Source organism: Lycium barbarum, chromosome 9 (genome assembly GCF_019175385.1).
Source record: "Lycium barbarum isolate Lr01 chromosome 9, ASM1917538v2, whole genome shotgun sequence".
Taxonomy (NCBI): domain Eukaryota; kingdom Viridiplantae; phylum Streptophyta; class Magnoliopsida; order Solanales; family Solanaceae; genus Lycium; species Lycium barbarum.
In genome coordinates, this window is record NC_083345.1 from 2908583 (window position 1) to 2922633 (window position 14051).

General features: G+C 36.5%; 2 protein-coding genes across 2 annotated transcripts; one reads left to right on the forward strand and one right to left on the reverse strand.

Annotated features, from left to right (window-relative positions):
- Positions 1–911: 911 nt before the first annotated feature.
- Positions 912–2808, forward strand: LOC132608964 (UDP-glycosyltransferase 75C1-like). Its single transcript, XM_060322787.1, has one exon. It carries the CDS (start codon positions 1453–1455, stop codon positions 2674–2676), a length of 1224 nt encoding a protein of 407 aa, XP_060178770.1. The 5' UTR covers positions 912–1452; the 3' UTR covers positions 2677–2808.
- Positions 2809–9562: 6754 nt separating this feature from the next.
- Positions 9563–11245, reverse strand: LOC132608963 (UDP-glycosyltransferase 75C1). Its single transcript, XM_060322786.1, has one exon. The coding sequence runs from the start codon at positions 11050–11052 to the stop codon at positions 9643–9645; it is 1410 nt and encodes a 469-aa protein (XP_060178769.1). The 5' UTR covers positions 11053–11245; the 3' UTR covers positions 9563–9642.
- Positions 11246–14051: the final 2806 nt, after the last annotated feature.

Sequence of the window (14051 nt, forward strand, 5' to 3'; positions counted from 1 at the left end):
GTAAAGATGGACGAGGATGAAGTATATTTTTCAAGAAAGACGGGCACTCTCTACTTTGTCCACCTGATGTTTCTTAAATGAATAAAAACAAAAACTAATTAAGGGTGTGTTTGGTATGGATTTTTTTTTATGTGCGGCTGGTCAAAATATTTTCTCTACGAAAATGTGTTCCTTAAGAATGAAGAAAATGATTTCCCTAACGGAAATAGAAAAAACAAGTTTTATAAGTATCATTCCCGGCTCATGATTTCCGTAACGGAAATATAAAAAACAAGTTTTATAAGTATCATTCCCAACTCATCATCTCCTAAATACTCTTGGGATCATTTGGTACGGGGTATAAGGCAGGATATATCGGTACTAATTTTTTGGGTTAAATTTGTACCACGCTTGGTTTGCGTACACTCTATCCTCCCCAGACCCCACATAGTGAATTATACTGGGCTTGTTGTTGTTGTTGTTGTTGTACCACGCTTGGTTTGAGTTATTAATTAGTCTCGGTATAAAATTATACAACCAATCTTGGATAATATTATTCCATTGAAAAGCTGGTATAACTAATACCAGTATTAATAATCTTGGGATAACCTTTTAAAATGACCATATTACTCCTTAACCACAATTCCTCCACTCATTTTTGCACAATTTCTGCATTTCTTGGCTTCATTTTCTGCATAATTTCTGCATTTTTTGCATAGTACTCATTTTTCACAATTTCTGCATTTTTCTGCACAGTTTTTGCATAGTTTCTAGCTTTCTGCCCATTTTTTTTTTGCATTTTCCTGCATATTTTCAGGATTTTTCTGCATAAGTTTTGTACTACTTATGCACAATAAGCCATTGGAATATTAAGGTTAAAATTGAAAATGAGAAGTTTATCCAGCTTTATCCAATTTCAAACCAAACACATGCTTTAGATTATTAATGGTATATCTCACCTTTAATCCAATGAACCAAACAAAGAACTAGTACTAAATAATCCAGAGATTATTTAGTCCCAGAATTATAATCCCAAGACTATAATCCCAGCATAACTTTGTCCGCGTACTAAACGACCACTTAGGATAATAGTTTTTGCTTACTTACTAAATACTAAAAAAAAAAAATTAAAAAAAAAATCATTTCTATGAAATTACATTTTCCTTCGTACCAACCACACCCTAAGTAGCAACTTGTCTTTCAAACGTCATCTGTCCAATTTAATTTGGTCCGCAAACTTTTCACTCTTATATATATCATACTCAAATTATCATCACAGCACGCAATTATTAAGAGCCATACTAGTCAAGATTTATCCATCCAATTTCTCCCAACACAATATTAAAGTCTACTTGCCTTCGCCCTGACCCCATCACACTCTTCTTCGAACTTAGATTCTTTAGGTTCTATTTTTAGAACTCGTTCGTTTTTGTTTTAATAAACTTGTACTATCAATTAAGTCTGATCGTAACAATGGTACAACCCCATGTCCTCTTGGTGACATTTCCAGCACAAGGCCATATAAATCCATCTCTCCAATTTGCCAAGAGGCTAATCAAATTGGGCATTGAGGTAACCTTTGCCACCAGCGTTTTCGCCCATCGTCGTATGTCGAAAACTGCGACTTTTACTGTTCCCAAGGGCTTAAACTTCGTGCCATTCTCTGACGGATACGACGATGGTTTGAAACCTGACGTGGATGATCCTAGACGTTACATGTTGGAGATAAGAAATCGCGGTTCTCAAGCAATAAGAGATATCATTCTGAAGAGCTCAGACGAAGGACGTCCTATCACGTCCCTCGTCTACACTCTTATGCTTCCTTGGGCCGCTGAGGTAGCGCATGAACTCCACATCCCGTCCGCGTTACTATGGACTCAACCAGCAACTGTGCTAGACATATATTATTTTTACTTCAATGGTTATGAGGAAGAAATGAAGTGTAGCGCCAATGATCCGAATTGGTGTATCCAATTGTCAAGGCTTCCATTATTAAAAAGCCAAGATCTTCCATCTTTTTTAGTTGCTTCTAGCTCGAAAGATGGAAAATATGGCTTTGTTCTACCAGAATTTAAAGAGCAATTAGACACAATAGATCGTGAAGAAAATCCAAAGGTACTTGTGAATACATTTGATGCGTTAGAGCCAGAGGCACTTAAAGCTATTGAAAAGTACAATCTAATTGCGATTGGACCATTGGTTCCTTCAGCATTCTTGGATGGAAAAGACCCCTTGGATTCTTCCTTTGGTGGTGATCTTTTTCAAAAGTCAAATGATGACTACATGGAATGGTTGAACTCAAAGCCTAAGTCATCAATTGTTTATATTTCATTTGGGAGTATCATAAATTTATCAAGAAACCAAAAGGAGGAGATTGCAAAAGGGTTGATAGAAATTAAAAGGCCATTCTTGTGGGTAATAAGAGATCAAGAAAATGTGAAAGAAGACGAAGAGAAATTAAGTTGCATGATCGAATTGGAGAAGCAAGGGAAAATAGTGCCATGGTGTTCACAACTTGAAGTCCTAACACATCCGTCTCTAGGATGTTTCGTCTCGCACTGTGGATGGAATTCGACTCTGGAAAGTCTATCGTCAGGCGTGCCTGTGGCGGCATTTCCTCATTGGACAGATCAAGGGACGAACGCTAAGTTAATCGAAGATGTTTGTGATGGGAATAAAATAGACCCGCAAAAATAATATTCACGGTATTAGTGATAAACGCGGAACACTAACTTATGGTTAAATCAGCAAGAATAAAATGCAGCAATAATGACACCAAGATTTTATGTGGAAACCCTTCTGAATAAGGGAAAAACCACGGCCAAGAGGAGCAGCTGATATCACTATAGAGGAATTTTACACTGTGTAGTAACGAGTACAAATACTCCTAAGACCACTACACCCTCAAAAGAAATAACACTCTTTTGATTTTCCCACCTCACTACAATATCACTCACACTCTATTTTTCTTCACAGACTATTTTCTTACAGTCTATGGAATACCTCACTTTTGCTCTCACTCAGATGTATTGTCTGAGATTTTGGTGTGTTACAAATGAACCATAAGCTGCCTATTTATAGGAATGAATTTCCTATGGTGAGGTAAGCGCTTCCATCACGATTATGATGAGGTAAGCGCTTACATCATGAAAGTGTGAACAAAGAAATTGGCTTGTTAGCCAAGTCCACAATTGTTGCCAATGTATAATTTGTCAAAGGAAGAAAAATCTTCCTTTCTTAAAATATGGGATAGGGGACTGGACCCCACAAATCTCCCCCTCCAGTCCCATTCACCTGAAGGAGGGTACACTGGCTTCTAATTTGAGTGCATGCCGACAAGTTCTTTGCACGATTCGAACTTGTCTCTCGGTACCGCCTTGGTCAGCATATCTGCAGGATTTTCATTCGTGTGAATCTTCTTGACTTGGAACAATTCGCTTTCCAATTGCTCACGAATCCAATGATATCTGACATCGATGTGTTTTGTTCTCGCATGGTACATGGAGTTGTTGCTCAAGTCTATTGCACTCTGACTGTCACAATAGACAACATACTCCATTTGCTGCAATCCAAGTTCTTGAAGGAATCTCTTGAGCCATATCATCTCTTTGCCAGCTTCAGTAGCCGCAATATACTCCGCTTCCGTTGTAGATAGTGCAACACACTTCTGCAACTTTGACTGCCATGATATAGCTCCCCCTGAAAAAGTAAACAAATATCCAGTAGTGGATTTTCTGTTATCAAGGTCACCTGCCATATCAGAATCTGTATAGCCCTTCAAAATTGGATTTGATCCTCCAAAACACAAGCATTCATCTGATCTTCCTCTTAGATACCTGAGTATCCACTTCACAGCTTCCCAATGCTCTTTCCCTGGATTTTCGAGAAATCTGCTAACAACACCGACTGCATGAGCAATATCTGGTCGAGTGCATACCATTGCATACATTAAACTTCCGACGGCAGAGGAATAAGGAATCTTGGCCATTCTCTGTTTTTCCTCTGTTGTTGTAGGACACATCTTTTTGCTCAATTTCAGATGACCAGGAAGAGGTGTGCTAACCCACTTAGCACTCTTCATATTGAAGCGCTCTAGTACACGTTCTATGTACTTTTTCTGCGACAAATAAAGCTTCTTTTCATCTCTCGAACGAGTAATTCTCATGCCCAAAATCTGCTTAGCATGACCCAAGTCTTTCATTGCAAAAGACTTACTCAACTGTTTCTTCAACTCGTCAATCCTGGAAGCATTTTTGCCTACAATCAACATATCATCCACATATAGCAGAAGGATGATAAAGTCACCATCAGAAAATCTTTGTACAAACACACAGTGATCTGAAGAAGTCTTCTTGTAGCCTTGCTTCCCCATAACAGACTCAAACTTCTTGTACCACTGTCTGGGAGCTTGCTTCAATCCATAGAGACTCTTCTTGAGTTTGCATACAAGATTTTCTTTACCTTTTGCCTTGAAGCCTTCAGGTTGTTCCATATAAATCTCCTCTTCTAAGTCACCATGAAGAAAAGCAGTCTTCACATCCATCTGCTCAATCTCCAAATCAAGACTAGCAGTCAAACCAAGAACTGTCCGAATGGAGGACATTTTCACGACAGGAGAAAATATTTCGTCAAAGTCAATACCTTTCCTTTGACCAAATCGCTTAACAACCAATCTAGCTTTGTATCTGGGCTTCAAGCTGTGTTCTTCGGCTTTAACTTTGAACACCCACTTGTTCTTCAAAGCTCTCATGCCCTTAGGCAAGTTCACCAACTCATAAGTATGGTTCCCACGCAGAGATTTCATCTCATCTTGCATGGCTTCAATCCATTGATCCTTGTGCTCATCTTCCATGGCCTCCTCATAACATTCAGGTTCTCCCCCATCAGTGAGTAATACATACTCATTAGGTGAATAACGGGAAGAAGGAACATGCTGTCTAGTAGACCTTCTAAGTGGAATATCTGACTCATCCACGACTTCATGAGTAGGAGCATCTACTTCATCAATAGCAGCATCGTTATCATCATCAACATGCTGATCTGGAACATGATTCTGGGCATCACCATCGTCATCGAGCCCACCAACTTCATCAGCATTTGTATGAGGAACTTGATCAAGATTAACTAAACCTTCAGAACTTGAAGATTTTATCTTCTCCGCTTTGTTAATATCTTCAATGGTTTGATCCTCCATGAAGATAACATCACGGCTTCTCACAACCTTCTTCTCAATTGGATCATATAGCCTGTAACCAAACTCATCAAGGCCATAACCAATGAAGATGCACTGCCTTGTCTTGGCAGTTAATTTCGACCTTTCATCTTTAGGCACATGTACAAAAGCTTTACAACCAAACACTTTCAAGTGGTCATAGGAAACATCCTTTCCATACCAAACTCTGTTTGGAACATCACTTTGCAAAGCAACCGCAGGAGATAGATTAATAACATGTGCAGCGGTCAATAAAGCCTCACCCCAAAAGGAATTCGGCAACTTTGCTTCAGAAAGCAAACATCTGACTCTTTCCATCAAGGTCCTGTTCATCCTCTCTGCTAAACCATTAAGCTGAGGAGTCTTAGGAGGAGTCTTCTGGTGTCTGATACCCTGTTGCTTGCAGTATTCGTCAAACGGTCCACAATATTCACCACCGTTATCAGTACGAATACACTTCAGCTTCTTTCCAGTTTCTCTTTCAACTGAGGCCTGAAACTGCTTAAAGACACCCAACACTTGATCTTTAGTCTTTAAGACGTAGACCCAAAGTTTCCTTGAGCAATCATCAATAAAGGTAGCAAAATAAAGTGCACCACCCAAAGTCCTTGTCTTCATTGGACCACATAAATCTGAATGCACCAACTCAAGCAACTCTATCTTTCTTGAAGGAGGATGAGACTTGAAAGAAACTCTATTTTGTTTTCCAGCCAAGCAGTGCTCACACTTTTCTAATTTAGCACTTTCGAAATTTGACAATAATTTCTTTTTGGCCAGAACATTTAGTCCTTTCTCGCTAATGTGGCTAAGCCTCTTATGCCATAACGTTGAAGAGCTATTGCTCTCAACTGCATTCACCATATCAACACAGGTAGAGGCCGTAGTCCAGTATAGACCACGACGCTTTTCGCCACGAGCCACAATCATGGAACCTTTAGTAAGCTTCCACTTTCCAGCACCATTGGTACTGACATATCCCTCATCATCCAAAACACCAACAAAGATCAAGTGCAAACGAACATCAGGTGCATGCTTTACATTGTTTAAAACTAGTTTAGTTCCAATACTAGTTTTCAAACAAATCGTTCCAACACCAGCCACCCTGGATACAGTCTCATTACCCATACTCAAAGTTCCAAAGTCACCCGGAGTATAGGATGAGAAAAATTCCTTCCTTGATGTCACATGAGATGCGGCACCACTGTCCACAACCCAGCTTGACTCATCACAAGCAATATTTATCAGATCCGCATCAAGGACAGTAACAAGATCTTCTGTAGTGACAGCGGCAACACGATTGCCATCTTCTTTCTTTTCCTCCTTTTCTCTATTCTCTTTTTTCAAAATCCGGCAGAACTTCTTTGTGTGCCCTTTTTTCCCGCAATGATAGCAGTCAATATCTTTAAGTCTGCTTCTGGATTTGCTTCTATGATGTTCTCTATTTTGAGAACCACGATTCTTGCCTCTCCCCCTAGTGTCAGTCACCAAGACATCTGATGAGGAGGAACCTTGAGATTTTCTTCTCATCTCTTCATTTAAAAGACTACTCTTGGCAAGATCCATAGAGATCACACCATCCGGAGCAGAATTTGATAATGAAGTTCTAATAATTTCCCAAGAATCTGGTAGGGAACCAAGTAGAAACAAGCCTTGAATTTCTTCATCAAAATTAATACCCATAGCAGATAACTGGTTCATGATCCCCTGAAAAATATTCAGATGATCTGTCATTGCGGAACCATCGTGGTATTTTAAACCCAGCATTTGCTTTATCAGAAACATCTTGTTATTACCAGTTTTTCGAGCATACAAACTTTCAAGATGCTCCCATAGGGTCCGAGCATGTGTCTCTCCAGAAATATGGTTCAACACATTATCGTCAACCCACTGTCTAATAAAGCCGCAAACCTGCCGATGCAACAAATTCCACTCTTCATCTGATTTATTATCAGGCTTTTTATTTCCAAAGACAGGTTGATGAAAATTCTTGACATAGAGCAAATCTTCCATTTTGCCCTTCCAAATGGCATAATTTACGCCACTCAAAGTAACCATTCTACTAGTGTTGGCTTCCATCGTTTATCACAAATACAAATATTATTTTATTCGAAGACCAAAGTAATTCTTTTCTGATGTGGAAGTTCAGACTGTGCTGCAACCACAGAGCATACTCAGACAGAACCTTGGCTCTGATACCACTTGATGGGAATAAAATAGACCCGCAAAAATAATATTCACGGTATTAGTGATAAACGCGGAACACTAACTTATGGTTAAATCAGCAAGAATAAAATGCAGCAATAATGACACCAAGATTTTATGTGGAAACCCTTCTGAATAAGGGAAAAACCACGGCCAAGAGGAGCAGCTGATATCACTATAGAGGAATTTTACACTGTGTAGTAACGAGTACAAATACTCCTAAGACCACTACACCCTCAAAAGAAATAACACTCTTTTGATTTTCCCACCTCACTACAATATCACTCACACTCTATTTTTCTTCACAGACTATTTTCTTACAGTCTATGGAATACCTCACTTTTGCTCTCACTCAGATGTATTGTCTGAGATTTTGGTGTGTTACAAATGAACCATAAGCTGCCTATTTATAGGAATGAATTTCCTATGGTGAGGTAAGCGCTTCCATCACGATTATGATGAGGTAAGCGCTTACATCATGAAAGTGTGAACAAAGAAATTGGCTTGTTAGCCAAGTCCACAATTGTTGCCAATGTATAATTTGTCAAAGGAAGAAAAATCTTCCTTTCTTAAAATATGGGATAGGGGACTGGACCCCACAGTTTGGAAGACAGGTGTCAGGGTGAAAGCGAATGAAGATGGTGTGGTTGAGAGTGAAGAGATAAAAAGGTGCATAGAGATTGTAATGGATGGTGGAGAGAAAGGAGAAGGAGATGAGAAAGAACGCTAAAAAATGGAAAGAATCGGCAAGGGAAGCTGTGAAAGAAGGTGGATCTTCAGAAATGAATCTAAGAGCTTTTGTTCAAGAAGTTGGCAAAGGTTGTTGAGATTACATTTTTAGTGAACAATTGTTTTCCTATATGTAATTATCTCTTTCCTAATAAAATTTAGTGTTTATGCATATTGTACTAACTAATCCAATTTACATAATATGGCACCTCAGTTACCACGGGCTGATGAACACGAATCTGAATTTGTTTTCGCTTACTCTGAATTTATAATTTACGTTTAAAGGTATCAAATAGGCGGGTTGAATTGAATTTGGACGGGAAATAGGTCAATGACTCGTTCAAAAGTTATTTGGGCTGAAATAGTTGTATTGAAATGGACTAAACAATAAGTCATATCTCAACCCGTCCAATTTGAACCAATTACCTAATAAACTCATTTTCTAATATTTTATGGCCAACATATCAAACAAAAAAAATGTCTTTTTAAAAATATCTTGATAAGGTTTCTTATGGATCAATTTGAGCACATATTAAATTAAATTGAACATATATGAAAATGAATTAAGTTTGTAAATAAGTAGGTTTATGACCGTCCAAACTTGATCGAGTTGAATGTGTCATGTTTTTATCGACTAATTTTACCATCTCTAATTATATCGGTTAGTAATTTCATGTCAAATCTTATTGATATTTACAACTAACGATATGCGAATGAAAGACGCGTCTCACATAGTCACATTCCGTCTAAACAAGTATAAGGGCGTCCAGAATCGACCCCATGATCTTTCACATCTCAACTCACAAGGTTTCATTTTCTTGCTTACTTGACAGATTGATAAATGTAATTCTGTGGTGTACTCTCTCTTCAATTAATCAGAAAGTGACAAAAAGGAAATTACTTTCTTGTTTTGCATTTTCTAGACCAACGACAGTGCGTGTTGAAGTACACCCTCATCCATATAAAACAGCCATAAGAGTTAAATCTAAAAAGAACATTGCAATGACAAAAATAAGGGGAGATCTAGACAGAAGAATGTATAGTTATTAATTGAGCATCTTTTTCAAAAAAGAATGGGAGTTCTTTCTCCCATAAATTTAATTTAGAATAAAACTCTAGGTACACTGTCAATGTAATTAATGAAATGTAGCACGAATAATATAATTTGAAATTTCAAGTTATATGCATTGACAATATACATATTTCTTACACTACTGATATATTTTGGCTTATCATAAAAGATTATTTTCTATTTTTTAATGAATATGTGTATAATGAAATTTCTGTAATTGTTTTTTAAGTGACTTGATTGAGCAAACCTTTTTATACTGTCAGCGAATAGAACTTATATATACTCGTAATTTAATCTAATAACATGTTGCATAGCTTGCTTTCCGGATTACTAATTATACTTGTAGAAATTCTTTTAAATAAACAATGTATAAACATGCTAATTAATTTTATTAGGGGAAGAAAGCAAATTACAAAATAGTAAACCAATTGCCTCATCAAAAAGAATCTCAACAACCTTTGCCAACTTCTTGAACAAAAGCTTTCAGATTCATTTCTGAAGATCCACCTTCTTTCAGAGCTTCCCCTGCCAATTCTTTCCATTTTTTAGCATTCTTTCTCATCTCTTCTCCTTCCTCTCCACCATCCATTACAATCTCTATGCACCTTTTTATCTCTTCACTCTCAACCACACCATCTTCATTCGCTTTCACCCTGACACCTGTCTTCCAAACATCTTCGATTAATTTAGCGTTCGTCCCTTGATCTGTCCAATGAGGAAATGCCACCACAGGCATGCCTGACGATAGACTTTCCAGAGTTGAATTCCATCCACAGTGCGAAACAAAACATCCTAAAGATGGATGTGTTAGGACTTCAAGTTGTGAGCACCATGGCACTATCTTCCCTTGCTTCTCCAATTCCATCATGCAACTTAATTCCTCTTCTTCTTTCACATTTTCTTGATCTCTTATTACCCACAAGAATGGCCTTTTAATCTCTATCAACCCTTTTGCAATCTCCTCCTTTTGGTTTCTTGATAAATTCAAGAGACTCCCAAATGATATATAAACAATTGATGATTTTGGCTGTGAATCCAACCACTCCATGTAGTCATTAGACTTTTGAAAAAGATCACCACCAAAAGCAGAATCCAAAGGATCTTTTCCATCAAAGAATGATGAAGGAACCAATGGTCCAATCCCAATTAAATTGTACTTTTCAATAGCTTTGAGGGCCTCTGGCTCTAATGCATCAAATGTATTCACAAGCACCTTAGGATTTTCTTCACCATCTAATGTGTCTAATTGCTCTTTAAATGTTGGTAGAGCAGAGCTATATTTTCCATTTAATTTAGAGTTAGAAGCAACTAAAAAAGATGGAAGATCTTGGCTTTTTAGTAATGGAAGCCCTGGCAATTGGATACGCCAAGTTGGATCATCGGTGCTAGACTTCATTTCATCCTCATATCCATTGAAGTAATAGTAGTATATGTCTAGCACAGCTGCTGGTTGAATCCATAGTAACGCGCACGGGATGTGATGTTCGCGCGCCACCTCAGCCGCCCAAGGAAGCAGAAGAGTGTAGACGAGGGACGTCACAGGACGTCCGTCGTCCGAGCTCTTCAGTATGATATCTCTTAAGGTTTGAGAACCGCGACTTCTTATCTCCGACATGTAACGTTTACCATCATCCGTGTCAAGCTTGAAACCATCGTCAAATCCATCAGAGAATGCCACAAAGTTTAAGCCCTCGGGTGCGGTGGACGCCGCAGTTTTCGTCATACGACGATGTGCGAAAACGCTCGTGGCAAATGTTACCTCAATGCCCAATTTGATTAGCCTTTTGGCAAATTGGAGAGATGGATTAATATGGCCTTGTGCTGGAAATGTCACCAGGAGGACATGGGGTCGCACCATTGTTACGCTCAGACTTAATTGATACAAAAATTATAAATAAAAACACAAATACAGGCAAATTGGAGTATTTTAAAATTAGAAGCTAGAGATTTTAAGTCTAAAAATTAAAAGAGCGAGATTATGCGGGAGGCTGAGGTCAAGGGATGAGAAGAAATCTTGACTTAAGTGACTTAACAATTGTGTACTATGATGATAATTTGAGTCTGATATATATAAGGGGGGAGTAAATGATTGAGGACGAAATTTAGACGCATGACGTTTGAGGTGACGAAATTTATAAGAAGACAAGTCTTGCTAGCTAGTGCACTTAGTTTTCGGTTTATTTAAGAAACATCAGGTGCACAAATTAAAATAGACAGTGACTGGATCTTGAAGTTTGTTTAGATATCTGTCTTTCCTTTAAAAAAAAAAAAAATTACCTCCTTTGTCTCAAAAATATTGTGCTCTTTTGATTTGATACAAAATTTAAGAAAAAAAATAAGACTTTTAAAATATATGATCTAAAATAAATCTTAAATATTTATGTGGCTGTAAATCATCTCATTAAATTAAATTATTTTTAAATATAAAAAAAGAATAATTTTTTTGAGAAAGATTAAAAAAGAAAAGAAGAAAATCTTTTGGGACAGAGGGAGTACATTATTTGAGAGTGAGCTATACTTTTCATGCAAGTAGCCTGTAACTGCAAGATCCAATATCAGGACTTGTCATGCATGACATGAGTTGTCTTGGATATTTTTATTTTTTTGTTTGTTTTATTTGATTATAAAAACTTGTGGCCACTGCTTAATCTTGGAGGTTCAATAATAGCCAGATACAATGTAAAGATTCGAGTAGTCAACTAGTCATGTGTTAGGATCAACACCTGGGCTATTAGTCACCCGGGCTATCCCCCACCCATCACCTGAGCGTCGTCATAGACCAAATATTACGTTAATTAATAATGCAAAAGAAAAGATATAACGAGAATGTAACTTTAAGATCACGCACTTATCATCACCTGCCACATGCAATATGTTACTGGGAAAAGGACACTGTTATCCGCTCAGCTAAACTAATCGTACATTTAATCACTATTTGAGCTTAATCTCACCAGGAGTCCGGTCGGTCCAAATTAATGTCAAGGCTGGCCGGCCCAACATTCCAGGCGCTTTAAAAAAAAAAAAGACTTTTAGTCGCCACAAAAATGTCGTCACTAAAGGGTTGCTACAACATATATACATATATTGAAATTATATATACATTTTATATACAAGAATGATACAGTTTATATACATATGCTGGAATTAATCATACATTTATTATACATAAACTATACGTTAATTATACATTTATTATACACATATTATACAATAATGATATGATATTTTTTTTCACATATACAATAGTGATACATATTATATACCACATGATACGGTTTCTATAATACATTTTTTTATACGTATGGTTCACTTTTTATACAAGACTGATACAATTTATATACACCTGCTGGAATTATATATACACTTTCTATACAAAAATGATACATATTATATACAAAAATGATATAATTTCTATTCTATACAGGGCAGTTGCACTGTGTTGATACACATTATATACACAAATGATACATTATATACAAAAATGATACATACCTTAGTGATTCATATTTTATACAGTTTCTATACAATGCAGATAGGTACTGATATATATTTTATACACAAATAACACATATTATATATAAAAATCGCCTCAAACATTTTTATGTTTGGATTTTTATTTGAAAATTGTCTTATTTAAGTTTTGGTTAATGAATGAGATTTGTTTAATTGCTACATTTTGGATTTGAAAAAAATTGGACTAGAGGATGAGATTATTTATAGCCGAGTGGCAATATATGTCCTTTTCCCTATGTTATTTTTGAAAATCGAACCCATGAACCAGACCCTAACATCACTTGTTAGGATCAAATGCTTATCATTATGCAAAAGATATAGCGAGAATATCACTTTATTTCTTAATAAGCCCATCAACAAATACTATATTCGACCATGACTCTAATTAAAGGTGGAGTCAAGATTTTTAGTTTATGAATTCTGAACCAAAATTCTTTTTATTTACTGGATTCTGAATCGATTATTTATACATATTAAATACAAATATAAAATTAGAGCCAAAAGTTACTGAATCCTGCCAAACGCTTGTAACGCGTACAGTGGCTCCGCGCCCTACCCTGATTGTGCTACTGTGACATAATATACTGTATACTCTCCGTTTTAATAATTTCTACTAGTTCTTCATTATTAGTAGTAATGACCCCAATGTTTAATTAAATATATATTGTCTGCGCAATGTGCATGAGCAGAAATACACTAATAGGACTAATAATATTTGATAGGCTGAGAGTTTTCCTCATTTAAATAGACCAATAGTATTAATATATAGGTTGAGCTAGCGTATTATTTGCAACTTTCATTCTTTATTTCATCGTCTGATCTTAATTATTTATTGGTTACTTTACGTAATTACGTTATACAATTTTAATTAGTGCCTTGTTCTTGGTAATCGTTTGACAGTTTGAGTTTTTGCTAGTGTCCTGATTTTCTTAAATTTCTTGCTAAATCAAATTTTGCATATAAAGCCTAAACCATATATTTATCTTGAAAATTTGATTCAATAGGGTACACATTATTAATTTATAACCTACTAATTTAAAAGGGCTAAACTTTCTAATCCATTAATTTCAATTTTGGATCCAGCTCTACTGTTCGTAGGGGTAAAGGAAGAGAAAAGTTTCTTCCTTTCTCTCGTATCATTTTGCGATTGCATGGTCAATGATGTACAGTACATTATTTAGTTTTTTGTTAGTGTTTAGTATTTATATTGAGGCCTAGTTAACTCAAATATAAATTGCATGTAATAGGAAAATATTTTTTTTTATTAAGATTCTTTTTTCATAATTAGAGTTTGAATTCAAAATTTTTAATTAGGGATGGAGTTTGGAAGATTCATGTTCATCC

Excerpts from the sequence above, each read along its gene's own strand:
- LOC132608964 (XM_060322787.1), top strand. The coding sequence starts at position 1,453 with ATGGTACAACCCCATGTCCTCTTGGTGACATTTCCAGCACAAGGCCAT.
- LOC132608963 (XM_060322786.1), bottom strand. The coding sequence starts at position 11,052 with ATGGTGCGACCCCATGTCCTCCTGGTGACATTTCCAGCACAAGGCCAT.